The 21,062-nt window shown below is 37.1% G+C and overlaps 1 protein-coding gene across 4 annotated transcripts in view; it reads left to right on the forward strand.

Moving 5' to 3' along the window:
• The first annotated feature begins 334 nt into the window (after positions 1–334).
• LOC124103126 (zinc finger protein OZF) overlaps positions 335–21,062 on the forward strand; it is a 44,012-nt gene continuing 23,284 nt past the window's right edge. For 3 of the 4 annotated variants that reach the window (XM_046459644.2, XM_058584041.1, XM_058584040.1), the window contains exon 1: positions 335–460. In XM_046459644.2, the coding sequence (XP_046315600.1) occupies positions 458–460 (3 nt within the window). In that variant the 5' untranslated portion in view covers positions 335–457. The remainder of the gene's footprint in view (positions 461–21,062) is intronic. The other variant, XM_058584042.1, reaches the window with a different exon arrangement.

The following is a 21,062-nucleotide window of genomic DNA, read 5'->3' on the forward strand; positions in this document are numbered from 1 at the left end:
GTTAGATGCAAATGTTCTGCTGGTTGGTCTAGATCCTACTTTTGGAAGGAAATCTTGCCATAAAATAGCATCAGCCTGAGGCTCTGAGGTGTAATTACCAGACCTCAAAAGAAAAAAGAAAAAAAGAACCTGCAACCAAGAATCTGTCATTCTGGCCTTATGCATGACTGGATTGGGTATTATTTCCTGTTACTCAAAAACAAGGTTACGGGCTCAGACTCAGGGGCACAGTCTGAAGCCCTGTCCATTCACGAGCACTTAGTGAGAACTGTCCAATCCGGTGTGCAGCCAGCGAGGAGGGGGCGGGCTTCCGCAATCGGGTCCTTCCCCCCCCCTGGAGTCCGCCATTTCTGCCATTTGTCTCCAAGTTTCACTCTCGAGCTTCGGAGTCCGGGTGGCTCTGCTGTGCAGGTTCTGAAGGTCCTTAGGGAGCAGCCTGGCTCCTGAGCACCAGGAAATGGTGAGTGTGCAGTGGCACCTGGAGCCTGGGCAGGGAGGCTGGGGAGGGAGGCTGGGAACCTGGGCACCGGCTGTGGCAGGACCGGGAGCTCGCAGACGGGAGTCCGGCAGTCTCTGGAGCCTGCAGGCTGAGCCCTCCGCTGGGGCAGTATGCCCCAGTCCTACCGGCCATCTAGGTGGGGAGACGTCAGTGGCAGAGATCCATAGCCACCTTTCTTATCCTCGCAGGGCCTCCTCAGCCCCTGCGTCAAATACTATCTGGCAGGTGTGCGCCTGCAGCCCAGACTCTTGACGAGCGCGGTGACAGGTGGGACGATCATCATGATCACATCTCCACATGTTCTTTTCCTGCAGGAGAGAAGCTGTGGTCTATAGGGACCTCACTTCTTCCTGAGCTAGCTCGTTTTCATTTTTTTTTTTTTTTTTAGTTACTGAAAGTTGAACTGCGGGATATTATACTACTGAGCTATATATATCCCTGGTACTATTTACGTATTTGTTTATTGAGACAGGTTTAGCTAAGTTGCTGAGATTGGCTTTGTTAGGTTTGATTTATCTAGACTTTTCTATTGCAATTAAGTATATATTTTTTACATACATATGGATTCATATATTGATTTTGCTAAATTGTGATTCCTTGATATTATGGTAATATAGTATAGTTTTATAATATACATGTCAGGTAATGATAAGTACTTATTTTGCTCTTATAATTGAAAAGTTTCTTGGCTAAAGTTATATATAACTTTGTGGATGAATTTTAGAACTTCATGCCTTGGTTACTTATTTCATTAAAAGTAAAGAATGTTGAATTTTTTTGTTATGGCATTATAGCTATACATAATATTGGGTTCATTTTGACATAATCATACAAGTATGGAATATAATTTGCTCCACTTCATTACCCAGTGATTCCCCTTTCCCTCTTCCCTTCCCTCTCTTCCATTTATTTATAGTTTTTAAAATTACTGCTTTATAGATACACATAAAGCTAGAATTTACTGTGATATATTCATATATGTAATAGCAATTTTGGTGGGAATATATTTTGTAGGTTAATTTGGGAAAAATTGTCATTTTTATAATGATGAGTTTTATCATGTACACATGGATGTGTAATTGAGTCTCTGATGTAGTTCTGATGACTTTTGTTTTCTCATAAGTTCCACATATTTTCTTTCTAAACATGTGTACATGTGAAATACACATGCATATATAAAACTTAAACATGGTGTTTTACACTATTTTTTAAACTGGATAACTATGACCAAAAATGTGACTGGCCCCTAGTGACTATTTTTCCACAGGTTATTATTTATCTGTTCCAAGATGTGCATTCTCTTGAACATCCCCCTGGGTTTCAAGTGTTTAGATGAGTACTGTTGTGTTCTTACATATTATCATGGTCACATATGCTGTAATTTCAGTAAGTCTATGATGGGGAGTATTGTATATATTCAATAGCATACAGTTTCCACAAGCAGGTAATAATAACTTAAACTGCACTTGAGTTTATGAGTATTCATTTGTTTTATATCTTCATCAATATTTAATTTTGTCTGTGATGGGATTTTATTTTATATTTCTCTAATTTTTAAAGATGTTGAATTTTTTATGATTATTGAATACTTAGATTATCTCCTGTATGAATTGGCAGTTCAAGGCTCTTCCCTGTATTTCTTTTGTGGTTTCTGGATTCAAAAATAAGAAAATAAATCCAACAAGGGAGATAGAGTTTCATTTCAAGAAAAAGCCAATAATTTTACTTTTAATTATTAAAAAAAAAATCACCTTTTTTCTTCCCCTGAGTATATATTGTATGTTTCTTGTCTGCTTTATATTTAGAGGTTATTTCAAATGAAATTCTAGACCTTATCTTTAGAAATTCTATTCTTTTTCTTTCTTTTATTTTTATTTTTATTTTTTTGTGGTGCTGAGGGTTGAACCCAGGGCTTTGTGCATGCAAGGCAAGTACTCGACCAACTGAGCTATACCCAGCCCTTATATTTGGAAATTCTAACAGGAAAAATAAATAAGGAAAATCTCCCTTCCCTATGGCTGCAGGAAAATGAATATATTTCCTCAAAATTATTTAGTAAGTAAATAAATTATTGAATGACACATTTACTAAAACATACACTCCTCTTCCTTGAAGGTTTTTTTTTTTTTTTCTTCTTGAATGTTTTTGACAGTGAATCATGCATTTTATTATCTAGATTTTGGAATTTACTACAAAATCATATGCGATAAGATTTGGCAAATCCTAGAAATATTCATCCATAATTTATTGTTTACTGAATGATGTGCTGAGACATATTTATTTTTTGAAATAGTTACATCATTTTTTTTTCAATTTGCTATAAGCCTTTTAGATGTATTTCTTTTCTGAGTCAGACTCCGGTCCTGTGGTGTGCTTTTTTGCACCCTGAAAGCTCTAAGCATTTACCCTCATAAGGAATCTGGGTTGATAGTTGTGCTGGGGAAGAGTTCCTTAACCTTAAAGAAGGAAAAACACTTGTGTTGCTCCTGGGATGTCTTTTCTAGGCACTCTCTTCAAAATGGAGAGAAAATATTTCTCCAGACTGACATCCGCTATATCAGGAGCAAACCAGCCTTTGAGGAGCTTTGAAGGGATTTCATACAGTTCTGTCTCTGGGTAGTTCTCTGTGTGCTACCGAGTTTCCATTTAATGTCCAGAAACCTGTGTTTTCTCATCTTTACAATGGGAATGATTTTAGGGGACACAGATGAATAATGCTCTTCATGGAGCTACTAATACATGTATGTGCTGTGGCCCACATCTAACAAACCACTTTGCAGATACTAATTGTTTAACCATTATTTGCCACTCACATGAATTTTCTTTCAAAAGGTTATACTAATCTTTTCACTGTAGACAACCATGTCATCCACATTCCCAAATATAAAAGATTGAATCTTCTTTGTCTGAATTCCAGATTCCAATTCTCTTGTGTTCAAGGTGGCAGAACTTCATTGTGTTTCTCCTTGTCTTTTTACTTTGTGTTCCTGACAAAATATTTTTCTGCTTTATGCCTCTATTACTGTTTAGCTATGTTTAGAAAATGACATAGAAACCTTTATTATTTGCTGATTGTAGAGGAGGGTTGAGAATACTTCTGGCTGGTGTCAGTCCTTGTTATAAATTGAACCAGGACTTTCCTGGGTCCTGGAAAGGGAGCCCCATAACAAATCAGGTACATGAAAAGGTTTTGTTTATATATTATATATAGATATTACATATGTGCTTATTATATATAATATATACATATTGTATACACACACACACACACACACACACACATAGGTGTAGGTAAGTCTATTGAGTGCATTTCTTTTAGGTGAGGAATACAGTTCTTTATCAATATTTCTTCTCAGGTTCAAAAGAGAGATATTGCCCTGTGTGAGAGCAGGGAGTTTACCCAGAAAGTTTCCAGAAGTAGACATTTTCCCACCAAATGCTGGCCATGATCCATTCCATTCCATATATCAGACAGCAAGCAATATATATGTATATGTAAATATAGTGTACAATATATAAGTGTATATATTACATAGTAGTATGTACACACTCATACATAGAAATCCTGCTTTTTTGAACAAATATCACTAACAACTCCTAAATTAATAAGAAAAGTTGTATGAGTCATGTGGTGTGGTGTAGTGGAGGTATTTGGGTTTCAAAATAGATGCAATTTGTTTGTTTGTTTTTATACTGGGATTGAAACCAGGGGCACTTAACTACTGAGGCACATCCTTAGCACATTTTAATATTTTATTTAGTTAACAGGGTCTTGCTAAGTTGCTCAGTTTTGAACTTGCAATCCTACCTCAGCCTCCCAAGCTGCTGGGATCACAGGTGTGTGCCACATGCATGGCAACAAAATTCATCTTTTTTCTTAATATTTATTTTTCAGGTGTAGATGGTCCCAACACAATGCCTTTATTTATTTTTTTTTAATGTGGTGCTGAGGATTGAACCCGGGTCCCACCCATGCTAGGAGAGCGCTCTACCGCTGAGCCTCAATCCCAGCCCCGCAACAAAATTCATCTTGATTCCAAACCCCTTGCTTATTGAGGGGCTTTCATCATAGGAAGAAAAAAATGTAATGGACTGGCCATTAGGTCTAAGGCCAAATTGCAAAATTTTGCAAAATTGCAAAATACTTCATTAGTAATTATGGTCACATATTGGTAATATTTACATAATGGGTATGTTGGATAATGTTATTAAACTCAATTTCTACTGTTTATTGTTTTATGTGAACACTAGAAATTTTTTTAATTACCCTTGCACCACATATTAGTATTGATTATTGTTGCCTTAGGGTGATTCTTCCCAGGTCAATCTCTTTCCTAATAAGAGAAGAGAGCAGGGAAGTTAATGAAATTTTGCAGGATTTTCACTTTGTTATTTCCATCCATGAATAATATAAGACTTATATAATCCAGAAATTGAAAGGCCTTATATGCAAGGTTAAATACAAATGTCCTCCTGGCTGGGCTATTTCCGACATCTCTAAGGAAACCTTACCTTCAATTAGCTGCAGCCTGAGGATATGGATTTCAATTCCCAGCACCTCAAAAGAAAAAAGCTACAGGCAAGGGCCTGCCATCGTGACCTCATTCATTTCTGCATTTAATGTCACCTCCTGTCACTCAGAAGACTCACTAGGCTCAGTCTGAGCATGTGAAGAGGTAAGCCCTGTCCACTCAGGACCCCTTAGGTAAGCATTGTCCAATCCAGCACACAGCCAGTAAAGAGGAGCAGGTTCTGACCATCTGGCGTGGCTTTTCTCTCTGGAGCCACCAGTGTTGGTGTCCATCTCTAAGCTTCCTCTTTTATGTCGAGGGGACCTGGTTTGCTCTGATTTGCAGGTGCTGGAAGATCTATATGGAGGACACTGGGCCCCTCAAAATCTAGCAAATGGAGAATGTGCAGTGTCATCCTGAGGCAGGGGGTGAGGCTGTTTGAAATTGGCTGCACCGACTATGGTGGGAACTGGCAGTTGTGGCCTGGAATACTGTGGCAGTCTCTAGTGTCTCAGGCCTGGGTCCTCCTCTGGAGAAGTTTAGCCCTGAATCCCCACTGGTCAGTCAAATGGGCTTATATCAGCAGTGGACTCTGGAAGTCCTGTCCTATCCCTGCAGATTATCTTCAGCCCCTACCGGAAGTCCTGTCTGAGCACATGTGTACCAGCATTCCAGCACCTTCCCGGATGGTGGGGGATTGTGGAGTGGAATGATGATCCAAATCTCAACTCCATGTATTGTTTTCCTGCACGAGGGGAGTGTTTTCTGTAGTGATCTAGGGTTTTCTTTCCTGATGAGCTTGCTTTTTTTTTTTTTTTCCTGGGAGGATAGTGTCATTGTGGATTAAACCCATGGGTCCTTTATCATTGAGCTACATCCCTGGTACTTTTTTATTTTTCTTTTTTTATTTTGAGTCAGTTGCTGAGTGTGGCCTTGAATTTGTGTCCCAGTCTCCTGAGTTGCTGGGATTACAGGAGAGTTCCACTCTGCCTGTATCCTCCTGAATGTTCTCAATGTATGGAAACAAAATGTCAAATCCAGAACCGGGTCTCCCAGCCTAAACCTTTATATGTGTATGTCAATAAAATCTTAAAATTCCAGCTCCCTCTCCACATTCCCAATGATAACTTCCCCTCTTCTCAGTATTGTCAGTTATTTTTCCCATATTACATTTCAGATGAACACAGTATTTTTTAATTGTTTTACCAAGAATTGGGTGAAATTATTTAAAGGATTTTTTTCCCCCACTGGCTGGGTGTAATATCACATGCCTATAATTCCAGAGACTCAGGTGGCTAAGGCAGGAAGATTGCAATTTTAAGGTCAACATCAGGAATTTAGGGAGACCGTGGGCAATTTAGAAAGATTTGTCTTGAAATTTTAAAACAAAGGTTGTGTATGTAGCTCATATTTAACATGCCCCTGTATCAAATCCCCAGTACTATAGAAAGAATCAAAGGCAAAGATTTTTGTTGTTGTTGTTTATGAGCATTTCACATGATAGAAAAGTAGAGAAGAATCACTTGACCTTTGCAATAATATATGTTTGTATTTTCCCTTTGTCTCTCAAGGCCAGACAGCCTGTCAGAATGTCTTTGTGCTGAGTGTCCCCTTTGTGGAATTTATGTCAGAGGGTTCTCATTTCCCCTTCTGGTATTTTCCTGGTACTGTGTTTCAGAACTGTCTGATATGAGGATCCCACAGCTAATACCTCTAATGTCTCCTGAGAGTCTAGAAATATGAGTTCTTGGGTCTCATCTTGTGAGCGAGCAGTCTAAATTTAGGGAACATAGTTTCCCTGGGAAGTAGCTGAGTGCTCTAAAACTGGGAGAAATCCCCCGGTGTACCCTGCATCCAGAAGGCACTTTAGTTGTTTCCTTCTCTTGGCTACTGTGAATACTGCTCCAGTGAAGATGAGAATGCAACCATTTATCTAACATACTGACTTCAACTACTGTGGAAATGCACCCAGAATTATTATTATTGTGTTAGATATTATAGAACTTTCAACTTCCAATGCTTTTTAAAAAGAAAAAAATGGCTCTACTAAATTCATATTCTAGCATATAAGCCTTACCAGTGATCCTTGCCTTACAAGTGTTGCTTTCTTCCAAATTCATATAATTGGAGTACTAGTTATTCTTCAACTTTTCATATTAGCCATTTTCTACAGCTGTGCTCAGGCTGCAGAAGGTTTTATAGTTGATTGCTGCAATAAATTCCTGATGCAATTTTGTTAGAATCCAGGCTGTCGTATACTCACTGAAAGAAAGGTGATGTAAACCTATTATAGAAATAAATGGGGATCAGTACTTTTAATCTCTCTTTTTTTTCCCCCTCACTCCTGGTAGGGATTGTATAGCCTATGGAAATGCTTGTACACCAATGTGAATCCACTCCTTTGTGATCTAGGGATACATGCACACACAGTTGCCATTGCTCCCAAATCTTGGAGGTTTAGGGTATAATACATTGAATGGAAAAAGATGAAGTTGTGACAAATTCTTTACAGAAAGAATTGTTAGGCTTTTAGTGAGGTAAGCAAGGGAGAAGGGTTCAGGAAGTGCTGAACTACCACCTGGGCTGCCAGTGGTGGACTAAATTTCCCCTGTAAACCCTTTGGTGCTGGCTAGATAAAAGCTCAGCTGTTGTCAACAGCAGTTTGCAGAGTATGCTGGCAAATCCCTTTTTAGGATAATCTGGGACCCTCGAGATTTAACTCCTCCCTTGAGATTTGGGGATTCTGTCCTAGTTAAATGGCACATTGCCCAAGGCAGGCTAGTGCCCAAGTATACTCCAACTTTTTCTACTCATCTGATGGTAAATATTTTTTTCAATTGTCCAATGTATGTGCCTATAACTTTAAGAGGGACTCAAAACTGAGTAGATAATTTATTTGGTATATCCATGAATGGAGGGAGAGTCAGGAGGCTCATATTCTGGTGTATTTTTAAAATTCTCTCTCTTACTATCTGCTTTCTGAGGAGTGCTGGGATATATTTCCAGCATCACATTCTGCACACAAGCCTTACCAGTGATCTGGGCCTATAGTTCTAACACCTACCTTTAGATTGGATTGCATTATTTATTCACATTAAATACTTTCCTTGATGTGCTTAGATTTATGTAGGCTCTTTTATTGCCCTTAACAATAAAAGTGATATTTACATACATATGGATTTACCTATGGAATTCTCTGTATTGATATTTATTAGCTTTAAATTACTGTAATATTATAATTTTATACCACACATTAGTGTCAGGTAATGATAACTTGTATTTTTGCTCTAACATTTCAGAGACTTCTTAGCTAATTTCATATATAATTAACCTTCCAGGAGAATTTTAGAAGTTTTTGTTTTGGTCCCTTCTTTAATTAAAAGTAAACATGGTGAAATTTTGATGGGGTATTATTATAGATTAACTTGGGCAAAATGGTCATCTTTATATTGATGAGTTTTATCATCTATACGTAGGGTGTGTAATTGATTCTTTTATTTGCTTTTCTGTATTTTTATTTTCTCAAATTCTCCACATTTCCTTTTTAAATATGCTTCCATATGAAATGCAACATTCATGTGGCATCTATATAAAACATACATAGTGTTTTATAGTATTTGTCAGTGGATATAACATAACAAAAATATGTCTGGCTTCTAGAAACTATTATTTCTCACAGTTTATTGTTTATTTATTCCTAACTGTTCATCCTCTTTAACCATGCTCCTGGGTTTCAACTCTGGAGGAATATGGTTATATCCTCATATGTACAGGTGCTGTAAGTTCAATCTGTATTCCTGGTGTGGGTGTATAATATATGTTGGATAACAAAGTACTTTCTACAAATGGATAATAACAGCTTAAACTCTGTCTTTATGAGAATGCATTTATTCCATATGTTCACCAACACTATTTAATTGTATGTATATAATGTGATTTTGTTTCACATTACCTAATTTCTAATTTCTATTAGAGTATAAGGTTTCAAAATAATTTTTAATTATCTTCCGTATTTCTGTAGTGTCTGTTGTGATATTGCCCTTTTCATCACATATGCTGGTAATTTGAGTTCTCTCTCTCCTTCTCTTAGCATGGCTAAGGGTCTGTCAATTTTATTTATTTTTTCAAAGAACCAACTTTTAGTTTTGTCAATTTTTTCAGTTGTTTCTTTTGTTTCAATTTCATTGATTTCAGCTCTGATTTTTAATTATTTCTTGCCTTCTACTGCTTTTGCTGCTGATTTGTTCTTCTTTTTCTAGGGCTTTGAGATGTAGTGTGAGGTCATTTATTTGTTGGCTTTTTCTTCTTTTAAGGAATGAACTCCATGCAATGAATTTTCCTCTTAATACTGCTTTCATAGTGTCCCAGAGATTTTGATATGTTGTGTCTGTGTTCTCATTTACCTCTAAGAATTTTTTAATCTCCTCCTTGATGACTTCTGTAACCCATTATTTATTCAGTAGCATATTGTTTAGTCTCCATGTGATGCAGAAATTTTTCTTCTTTATTTTGTCATTGATTTCCAATTTCATTCCATTATGATCAGAAAAAATGCACGGTACTATGTCTACTCCTTTGTATTTGCTAAGAGTTGCCCTATGGCATAATATATGGTCTATTTTTGAGAAGGATCCATGTGCTGTTGAGAAGAAAGTGTATCCACTTGATGCTGGTTGATATACTCTATATATGTCAGTTAAGTCTAAGTTATTAATTGGGTTATTGATCTCTATAATTTCTTTATTCAAGTATTGTTTGGAAGATCTGTCCAGTGGTGAGAGAGGTGTGTTAAAGTCACCCAAGGTTATTGTATTATGGTCAATTTGACTCTTGAACTTGAGAAGAGTTTGTTTGATGATAGCTGCACCATTGTTTGAGGCACATATATATTTATGATTGTTATGTCTTGTTGGTGTATGGTTCCCTTGAGAAGTATGCAATGTCCATCTTTATCCCTTTTGATTAACTTTGGCTTGAAGTCTACTTTATTTGATATGAATATGGAGACCCCTGCTTGCTTCTGCAGCCCATGAGAGTGGTATGATTTTTCCTAACCTTTCACCGTGTTGTGCAAGTTGGTGTGGGTGGATCTAATCAAAGAAGAAACCAAGTCATGTTAAATACCCAAAAATAAACAAAAATGGCTGGGAATACAAATCATGTCTCAATAATAACCCTGAATATTAATGGTCTAAACTCACCAATCAAAAGACATAGACTAGTGGATGGGGGGAGGGGGGGCGGGGGACAACAATATGCTGCCTCCAAGAGACTGATCTCATTAGAGGGTCTGGGTTGAAAAATCTGCTGAGATACGAATTGGTCTCCCCCTATATGTAATCTGATTCCTCTCTCTTGAAGCTTTTAAGATTCTATCCTATTCTGTGTGCTGGGCATTTTCATATAATATGTCTTGGTGTAAATCTGTTGTAATTTTGTACATTTGGTGTCCTGTAAGCCTCTTGTATTTGGTTTTTCAATTCATTCTTCATGCTTGGGAAATTTTCTGATATTACCTCATTGAAGCATTCCTTTGGTTTTAAACTCTGTGCCTTCCTCTATCCCAATAACTCTTAGATTTGGTCTTTTGATGCTGTCCCATAATTCTGGGATATTCTGTTCATGATTTCTAACTATCTTCACTGTGTGATCAACTTTATTTTCTAGGTTGTATACTTTGTCTTCATTATCTGATGTTCTTTCTTCCAAGTGATCTAGTCTGTTGGTTATGCTTTCTATTGAGTTTTTTATTTGATTTATTGTGTTCTTCATTTCAAGGAGTCTCTATCTCTCTTGAAGTAATCTTTTGCTACCTGTATTTGCTCTCTTTTCTCATTGTTGGAGTGATCAATTTTTGCCTGTATTTGCTCATTTAGGTCATTCTTTAATTCACAAATCATTTTAACTATGAACCTTCTGAACTCCTTCTTTGACATTTCATCAACTTCACTCTCTGTGGGTTCTGTTATTATAGTGTCCTGGTTTGTTTGGGGCACTTTCCTCCCTTGTTTTTTCATGTGGTCTATGTGTCTTCCTTTCTTGCAGTGTGGATCTGAGACATTACAGTTTCTTTCCTATATTCTTGTAGTATCTGAGCAGATTGTCTGTATCTCACCTTGATGTTGGACTTCCAGACCCTACTGGTGTTCCAATGAATTCTATTGCATCCTGGATCTGGGTCCTGTGCAAGTTGGTGTGGGTGGGTCTGGGCTGCTGGGCTTGACCTCCCTCAGTGTCTGCTGGTCAGAAGGGATGGTCCTGCGCCAGAGGCGAGGCTCTGGTGAGTGTCTGCCCTGCCAGGGGAGAGGTAGACCAAGCCTGCTGTGTACCTGGGACCCGCATAGGCTGGTGGGGTGGATCTGGGATGCTGGGCTTGATCTCCCACCAGGCTTGACCTCCTATGGTAGTCTGTTGGTAGGAAGGGGCCAGAGGTTAGGGTCTGGCAGGTGTCTGCCCCACTGGGGGAGGGATGAACTGGGCCTACTGAGAGCATGGGTCCTGTGAGAGATGGTGTGGGTGGTCTGGGCTGGATCTCAGCTCCCTCAGTAGTCTATTGGTTGGAAGGGGTGGTCCTGCACCAGAGGCTAGGCTCTGGTGGGTATCTGCACCGCAGGGGGAGGGGTGGACCAGGTCTGTTGTGCACCTGGGACCTGCACAGGCTGGTGCATGTGGACATTCTTTATTTCTCCCCCTCGAATGCATAAGTCGCACCTTTGCGCATTGTGATATATATCACCATTCCTTTTTATTTTATTTTGGAACAGGGTCTTTCTAAATTACTGAGGCTGGATTTAAAGTTGTGATCCTCTGGACTCAGCCTTCAAAGTAGCTGTGATTACATGTGTGTGTGTCACCCCTCCTGGCCCCTCCTGGCAGGGATTGCATTCAAAAAAAAAAAAACAGGGATTGAACCCAGAGTGCTTAAACACTAATTCACATCACCAGCCCTTTTTTATTTATTTTTTTTTTTTTAATTTTGAGGCAGGTTGCTTTGAATTTGCAATCCTCCTGCCTCTGCCTCTTAAGCCATGGGGATTACAAGCATGGGTTGCCAGGCAGAGATTATACGTGCCTTTTATATTACATTGGTTAAGGATGAAATCTAGACTAGCAAAACTTCCTAAATTACTGAGGGTTCCCTTCAATTTTTGCCACCACTCCCATCAACAACATACTTCTTTTAAAGGCTGAATGATAAGCCAAGTGTGGTGATACATGCCTTTTGTAATCCCAGGGATTTGGGAGGTTGAGAAAAGAGGACCGTAAGTTTGATGCCAACCTCAGCATCCTAGTGAGACCCTCTACATCTTAAAAACCCTGTCTCCAAATATTTTTTAAAAACTAAAAAAATTATTATATATGTATGTAAAATTTGTGTGTATATATACACAGCTAAATATATGTGTGTGTATATATATTTTTATTCTTCCATGGACATTTAGGTCATTTTTATGAAATGGCTATTCTGGATATTGTTGCAATGAACTTGGTAGAGTATATATTTCTAAAGGCGTATTTCATCTTTTTAAATTATTTTAATGATTAATTACAACTTGAGTGGATTGAGGTATGTCTAGAAAATTGGTATAGAACACCTGTAAATGTGTCTGTTGGTGTGTTTTCAGAAGATTGGGTTGGACATCAGTGGGAAAGACCTTCATGAATGTGTAGTACCAACCAACAGGTTTATGTTTTAAAAAATGCAGAAGGGGAACCTGTCACTGGCTTGAGATCCAAGCTTCTTGAAAGGGTCCTTTTTTCTGATGTGTTACCTGCATTAGGACAAACGACACACATAATATGAAGTCTAGAGACAGGAAGCAAACCTCGGATCAGCAAGCCATTCTTTATTCCAATTGGTGGAACCCTGGTGTGGCTTATTTTGTGGACAAAAAAAAATGGTGGTTCACTGAAGCAAGAATCTGGGTTATATAGGCTTTGTTTAGGTTGGGACAGGAGGGTAATACCTGGGGTTTATTGTACTGGGGTCCTGTGGACCCATTAGGGTGGGACTGGAGGACAATTCCTGGTGTCCACTGTATTGGGGTCTTGCTGAACATTAGGGTGAGACATGAATGTGAATAGGAAATTTCCTGGGGCTCACTGTATTGGTTTCAAGTAACCCTTTAGGATTTGGGGTCAGATGCCAGTCAGGTGGAGTTCATTTTGTGTTTCTTCCCTCTGGCTGAATACTGGGATTTAAAATGAGAAAAGCTTAGGGAAAATGTGCTTGGACTTATTTCCCCTATCCTTCCACCTGTGAGCATCTGACTTCAGATTCTTTAACTTTTGATTGTGGGCTTGAATCCCTCAAGTGTCTCTCTAGCCCTTAGTCTCGGACTGTAGCTGCTTTATTGACCTCCTTAGGGTGTGAGGCTTCCAGTTGCTTGGACTGAGCTGTTACCAGTCCCCCAGTTTTGCCAGCCTGCAGAAAGGAGTTTTGGGAATTTTATTACATAATGATGTGAATCCATCTAATAATCCCCTTCTATGTACACTTATACATTGCGTATTTTATTAGTTTTGTTTTTTTCTGAAAAACTCTGATATGCATAAGCTCAGCAAAATATCTGAGTCATATGGTATATCTTGTTTCCATTTTTTGAAAAACACCCATATTGTCTTCCATGATATCTGTACCAGTCTGTATTTCTGACAAGTGAATCCAGGAGTCTGCTGTTCTTCACATCCTCTGCAGTACATGTTATCTACTATGACTTTGCTAACAGCCATCATAACAAGCATGTGGTGGGAGCTCATTGTGATATAACCTGAAACCATGAATCTCCCAGAAGAAAATAGGAAAAATTCTTTGACATTAGTGTTAGTAATAGTTTGCAATAGGACAAAGAATGTACAAGAAAAGCAAAAATAAACAAGTGAGACTATATGAAGCTAAAAATGTTTCTATATAGCTAGGGAATCAATCAATGAAATGTTAAAGTAGACCATGGACTGAAGAAAACATTTGCTAACCACATATCTGGGAAAAGTTTAATATCCAAAATATAAGAAAATTATACAACTCATCAAAAAATAAAAAAACAAGAAAAGAACACTAATAATTAAAATATGGTAAAATGCCTAAGTAGACATTTTCCTAAAAATTAAACAAATGTATAAAGGTATGTAGAAGGTGCTAAGCATTATTAATTATTATAGAAATGCCAATCAAATTTATAATTTAGCTTCTCTGTCTCATTTATCTCACAGAAGTGTGAGTGCTAAATAGTATATATTCTCCATCCTACAGAAGGCATTAGTTCACAAAATGCTGAACCCTCATTTCCTCACATTATTCTTTCTCATTATTCCATCTTAATTGTCAAGAAAATCTAGAAACTGGAAAATAACAGCTTATAGATAAATTACTAGATAGCCATGATTTTTAAAAATTACTTCAAGAATGTATAGAATACACTAATAGACTTAGATGTGAAGAAAAATAACATAAAAGACCTACAAAATTGTGAGGATGGCCTTAGGCCTGAGCCTAAGCAACTCCATTTTAAAAACTTCAGTTTGAAACCTGCAGGCTCACCAGGCATGCCTAACAGAGCCTTCCATTATGGCCCTCAGGCACAAACAAGTCACCTCCCACACTGATAAACTCAGAGTGGAGTCTCTGGCAGGCTGTCCTCATCCAACAAGAGGGAAAGGCAAAAAGATCAAGGTGGGGACCACCAGATGTTTTAACCCCGGGGTGAATGATGTCACTTAGAGGCCCAGTGGCAGCTGATAAGGATTAAAAGGGAAGTCAAAAGCCCCAAGATTTGGTATAAATAATAGAGCAAATGAACAGACATTTGGCGAGCTGAAAATGATGCCTTCACACTGAGAGCCTGATGAGGACCTGGACTGATGTCCCAACACTTTTCATTGTTTGCCTAATCCTCTGCATTTTCCACACCACTGTCAAACTGTACTGAAACTTCTTCCTAGGACCCTCTTCTCAACTGGCTGCCAGCTCCACCCCAGGAGAAGCCTGCCTTGGTTCCTGACGTAATCACCATGGTCTGAGTGAATGTGCATCTGCTGTACTTAAAGCCTAAGGCTTGAGACTTTTGATCTGACACTTGAACTTAGCATGCAGAGGGAATGTCTGTCATGAGCCTCTCATGATTAAGTGTGTTTGGACTGCTTAGAATTAATCTGGAATTTTTTGCTGTGAATTGATTATGTCTATTGCAGTGTCTAGCATTAAGGATTGTCGTTTTCTTGATTAAGAACCTATAGAGTGAAATTGTATTGAATGAATTAAGTGAATACAGCATTGACAAAGGCAGAAGCACACGGACATTCTTTGTTTCTCCCCCTCAGCTGCATAAGTCGCACATTTTGTCCATCACGACAAAAATAAAATTTAACTTAATTACAAATATGCTCATAAGAACCTGAAAAACTGGTCATGAGAGTCCGTGCCAGTAGCCCCAGCTACTTGTGAGGCTAAAGCAGGAATTTGAGTTCAACCTGGACAACAGAGTAGTAATCTAGATCAAAAATCAACCAACCAATAAAAAACTAAACACCACATATTAATATTTTTTTAAAGGTACCTTCACTGACACTGGTGATTTCAACCAAACTTTTAATAATGACTCACTAATAATAATTCATGATTACTTCTAAAAAGAGAACAAGCAGACCTTACCAATTCTTTTTATAAGGCCAGGTTTACCAGATAACACATCACAAGAAAGAAAATTATAGGCTATCTGCCATTATGGATGTTTACTAATATATTCAAAACTGCTAGTAAACTGAAGGTAACAACATAAAAAGGAAAATTAGACCTCATGACTAAGAGGGACATCTCTCAAACTCAGCAATATGTTATAATAATGTTCAATATAGAAAAGCTTTTGGCAAATCTTATGCCAATTTATGGTAAAATATGGCAAATTAGGACCAGAGGAAAACTTTTTTTTTAATCCACTAAAGGGCAGCTGAGAGCTACCTTCAGTAATCATATTTTATGATAGAAATCTAAGTGCTTCACAACTTAGTTTGGGAAAAAGGAAAAAAAAATAGTATGATTTTCTGACTTCTACTAAATATTATTCTGAGAATATTAAACATGGATATTATACTTCAAAGAAAAAATAGCATATGCAGATGATATTATCTTTTATATAATGTTTCTAAGGAATTTTCACACACTAACAAACATTAGAACTACATCAGTTTAGTACAAGCATAGGTTATAAGGTCGACATAAAATTATATAAATTACTCTAACAATGAGCAGTGTCAAAATTGAGACACAAATCCATTCACAAATGTAGGAAAAATAATAAATAAATTTAGGATCTGTCCACTGCAAAGTAAAAAGTAAAGGTGAAAATCAAATGCAAAAAAAAAAAGTATTGAAACAAATGTGAGAGTAGCTAATATTTAATGATCAAAAGTCTAATTTTGGTAAAAATTATAATACTTGTTTGCAGTCATAATCTAATCATTTCACCTTGTAGTGGCATCCCCTCTCCACAGAAAATCTTAAGCTTCTCCAGAAATCTTCACCATAATTGACCTTAGGACTATCAGCAAAAGAGTTTCTACAAAAGGGTTCAAAGTAGTTAAACTTCTTATTTCCTATTGCTCTATCTTCCTTGGCCACCAGCCTGGAAGAGATCAGCACTTCAGGTGCAGAATGCCCCTTTAGATCAATGTCACTCCACAGGATCTCCCCATGCCCCCCTCTCAATTCTTTTCCTTTATCTTAATATTTTATCTTTTACTTTCATGAGATTCTTTTTTTCTCTGTTGCTTCCATATATGAGAGGAAATGTACAACATTTACTTGGTCATGGCTTATTTGTCTTAACATATTGCTCTCCATTTGCATACATTTTTCTACAAACAGCTGATTTTTGCTCTTTCTGGTTGAATAAAGCTTCATTGTGTGTATATACCACATTTTCTTTATCCTTTTATTTGTTCATGTACATCTGGACAGATTCCATGACTTGGTTATAGTGAATTGTGCTGTTGTAAACACAGGAATATATCTATAACTTGCTGTTTTTTAGTCTTTTAGATGGTGAGGAGTGGTATACATTAGCTGTATCATATGATAATTCTGTTTTTAGTTTTCTAAGGAAGTATTCATAATTGCCACTACCAGTGTGGCCAAATTAGGAGGTTCCATGAGGGGTGATGGGAGATTGGAAGAAATAGGACTCACATATGCATGTCTTGAAGATAAAGCAGCTGGGATTGGGTGGAGTGAAGCTCTCTGATGGAGAAGCAGGTCTAAAGAATTACACCAGCAATCTTTATTATATATTTCTCATTAATCAGATTCAAGCATTATTCTTTGTGTTCATGAAAATTACAGAATTAGCAACATTATGCAACTTATTCCTCAGTTATATTCTACAGTTACAATGTGTAATGTTAGGAGCATTGTGTAGCTCTCAAGAAAGTCCATTGTTTAAAGTTACTATTATGTGGGCAGGTTCAGGTGCAGCAGAACTGGTGGAACATTGCAGTTGTCTTAGGAAGAGAATTCCTTCATTCCCAGGAGCTCTGTGCCTGAGAGCAAGGTTGAGGCTGATAATAAGACTCAAGCACAGAGCCTCCATGGAAAGCATTACCATAGCAACCAGGCACCCTGCACCTTTGCACAGAAACTTTCCCAGGCACCAAGCATGCTACAGCCATGAAGTCATTAGGGACCCCAATCTCAGACACTGATATCCCAATCACTGTCACTGCTCTCCACACATAATGATTTTCCCAACAACATTTTACAGGGTTGCCTTTCCCCAGATGCTTGCCATTTCTCACGATGATGCCCATTCTGACTAGAGGGTGATGAAGTCACAGTAGAGGTTTGATTCGCATTTCCCTGGTGGCTAAAGATGTTGAAATATTTTACATAATTGTTGGCCATTTGAACTTCTTCTTTAAGAAGTTTCTGTTTATTTGCCAAGTTGATGAATGAATATTTTTTTTTCATGTTGAGATTTTAAAAATTCACCATATATTTATATATTAATCATTTGTCAGTAGTAAATGACAAAAAAAAATCTCATTCAGTATGTTGTCTCTTCATGCTGTTCATTTTTTCCCCTTTGCCTTGCAGAAGCATTTTTGTTTTGCTCCCATGCTATTTGTTCTTGATATTATTTGTTGAGATATATGAGTATTTTTGAGGAAAAGGCTGCCTACTCCTTAATGTTGTAGTGTTACCCTTAGGGTTTATTCTAGCAGTTTTTAAGTTCCTGGGATTATTCTCAGACCTTTGATACATTTTGGATTGACATTTATAAATGGATATTCCCATTTTCCCAGTATAACTGGGTAAAGAGGATTTCATCTCACCAATGTATATTTGGGGACCTTTATCACTAATTAGATGAATCAAGGTTCATATGTCTGTGTAGCTCCTATTCTGTTTCATTTTTCTCTGTGTCTGCTTTTGTTATTATGGCTCTGTAGTATAAATTGAAGTCAGGTATAATGAGGCCTTCAGGTTATAGTTTACAGAATTCCTTGCTTTTCTGGTTCTTTTGTTATTCCATGTGATTTTTAGGATTGTTTTTTTCTAGGTATAGAATAATATGGGTATTTTGATGAAGACTGTATTGATTCTGTAGGTGGATTTAGTTAATCTGATGTCTTTATTTAATCTCCAGATGGCTTTAGTTTATTTAATGTAGTTAATGTATGTGGCTTTAGTTTATATGTAGATGACTTTAAGTTTTTTAGTAATTTTTTTGTAATGTTTCTTGTAGAGATCTTTCCTTTCTTTGGTTAGACTTATTAGACTTATTACTAAACTTTTTCTTTTTTTTTTTTTTTTTTTTGTACTAGGGATTGAACTCAGGGACACTCAACCACTGAGCCACATTCCTAGCCCTATTTATATTTTTTATTTAGAGATAGAGTCTCACTGAGTTGCTTCATGCCTCACTGTTACTGAGGTTGGCTTTGAACTGCTGATCCTCCAAGTTGGGATTACAGGCATACGGCCCTGTAACTGGCTTACTAAGAATTTTTTAGTTATTTGGAATGAAACAAGTTTCCTCATTTTTTCCCAACAGATTCATATTGTGGGCAAAAGCTATTGGTTTCATATCTTGATTTATTTATTATGCAACATTGCTGAATTTGTTTATCATCACTAGGAATCTTCTGGTGGAACTTTTAGTATTTTCTAAGTTTAGAATTATATCATCTGCAAACAGAGACAATTTGACTCCTTCCTTTCCTCTTTGTAACCCTTTTATTTCTGCCTCTTGCCAAATGCTTCAACTAAAAATTGAGTATTTATTGTATAGGAATAGTGGCAGAACATCCTTCTATTGTTCCTCATTTTAGAAAAAATGCATTCAGCTCTTCCCTATTAAATAGGATGTTGGCTTTAGGTTTGTCATATATAGAATTTCTTTTGAATTGTGTTTGTTGCACTCCTGTAATGAAAACAACTTTATCATGTTGTATGATCTTTTTAACATGCTATTGAATTTCATTTGAATTGCTACTATATTGAGGGGGTTTTATCTAAGTTCATCAATTATATTGGTGTGTCGTTTTCTTTCATCAGAGAAGTGTTCTTGTCGGGATTTGGATTTTTTTTTAATAGTACTGGGGGGGGCTGGGGATGTGGCTCAAGCGGTAGCGCGCTCGCCTGGCATGCATGCGGCCCGGGTTCGATCCTCAGCACCACATACAAAGATGTTGTGTCCGCCGAAAACTAAAAAATAAATATTAAAAAATAATTTTCTCTCTCTCTCTCTCTCTCTCTCTCTCTCTCTCTCTCTCTCTCTCTCTCTCTCTCTCCTCTCTCTTTAAAAAAAAAAAATAGTACTGGGGATTGAACCCAGGACAATTCTAACACTAAGTAGAATCCCAGTTCTTTTAATTTATTTGAGAGAAGGTCTTGCTAAGTTACTGAGGCTGGTCTTGAACTTGTGATCCTCCTGCCTCAGCCTCCCAAATTTTGGATCATGTGGGTGCTGGTCTTTTGGCTGGTTTTTAATATCATGGTGATACTGGCTTCATAGAATAAATTTGGGAGGGTTTTTATTTTTCTATATCAAGGAATAACTTGAGAAGCATTGTGTTAATTTCTTCTGATTATCTGATGGAATTCAGTATTGAATTCACTTGTCCAGAAGTTTTTGTGTTGGAAGGCTTGGTATTAGTGCTTCAGTTACATTGCTTTTTATTGTTATTTTAGGTTTTCAATATCCACTTTGTTCATTTTGGGTAGGTCATAGGTACCTAGAAATTTAACCATTTCTTTTAGATTTTCCAATTATTAGAATATGAGTTTTCAAAATAATTCCCTGATAATCCTCTAAATTGCATTGGTTTATGTGATAATGTGAGCTCTTTCATCTCTAATTTTATGAATTTGAGTTTTCTCTTTTGTTTGAGTTGTTTGTCTAAGGGTTTATTCATTTTGTTTATTGTTTCAAAGAACCGACTAGTTTTTTTTCATCAATCCTTTATATTCTTTTATTCTTTATTTCATTAATTTCATCTCTGATTCATATTCTTTTCTTGTGCTCATTTGGGGAATAATTTGTTGTTATTGTTATAAGGCTGGGAGATTGACATGTAAATTATTTGATTTGAATCTTTCTGGTATTTTATTTAGGAACACAACTGCATTTTCCTTTTAGAACTGCCTTTAGAATATCCCAGAAGTTCTGGTACATTGTATTTCTGTTGGTTGATTCTAAGATTTTTATCTCCTGATTTTTATGACATACACTCAAAAGTGTGTGATTCAATCTCCATATGATTGTATACTAGCTTAATTTTTCTTGCTGTGTATTTTAGGCTATAATTATCTGATAAGATACAAGGCATTGATTCTACTTTTCTCTATTTGTTAGGACTTTATTTGTGGCCATAAATATGATTTATTTTAGAGAGAGTTCCATGATCAGGTGAAAATAAAGTGTGATCAGCTATTGTTACTCAGAATATCTTATAGATCCTTATTATTTCCATTTTATCTATAGTATGATAGAATGCAAGCCATTTGTTTTCTTTAAAATTAGGGTTGATTTTGTAATTGAAAGGTAGATATGGTC

Source organism: Marmota monax, unplaced genomic scaffold (assembly GCF_021218885.2).
Source record: "Marmota monax isolate L192 unplaced genomic scaffold, Marmota_monax_Labrador192_F-V1.1 WCK01_AAM20220418_F8-fsc00039, whole genome shotgun sequence".
Lineage (NCBI taxonomy): Eukaryota > Metazoa > Chordata > Mammalia > Rodentia > Sciuridae > Marmota > Marmota monax.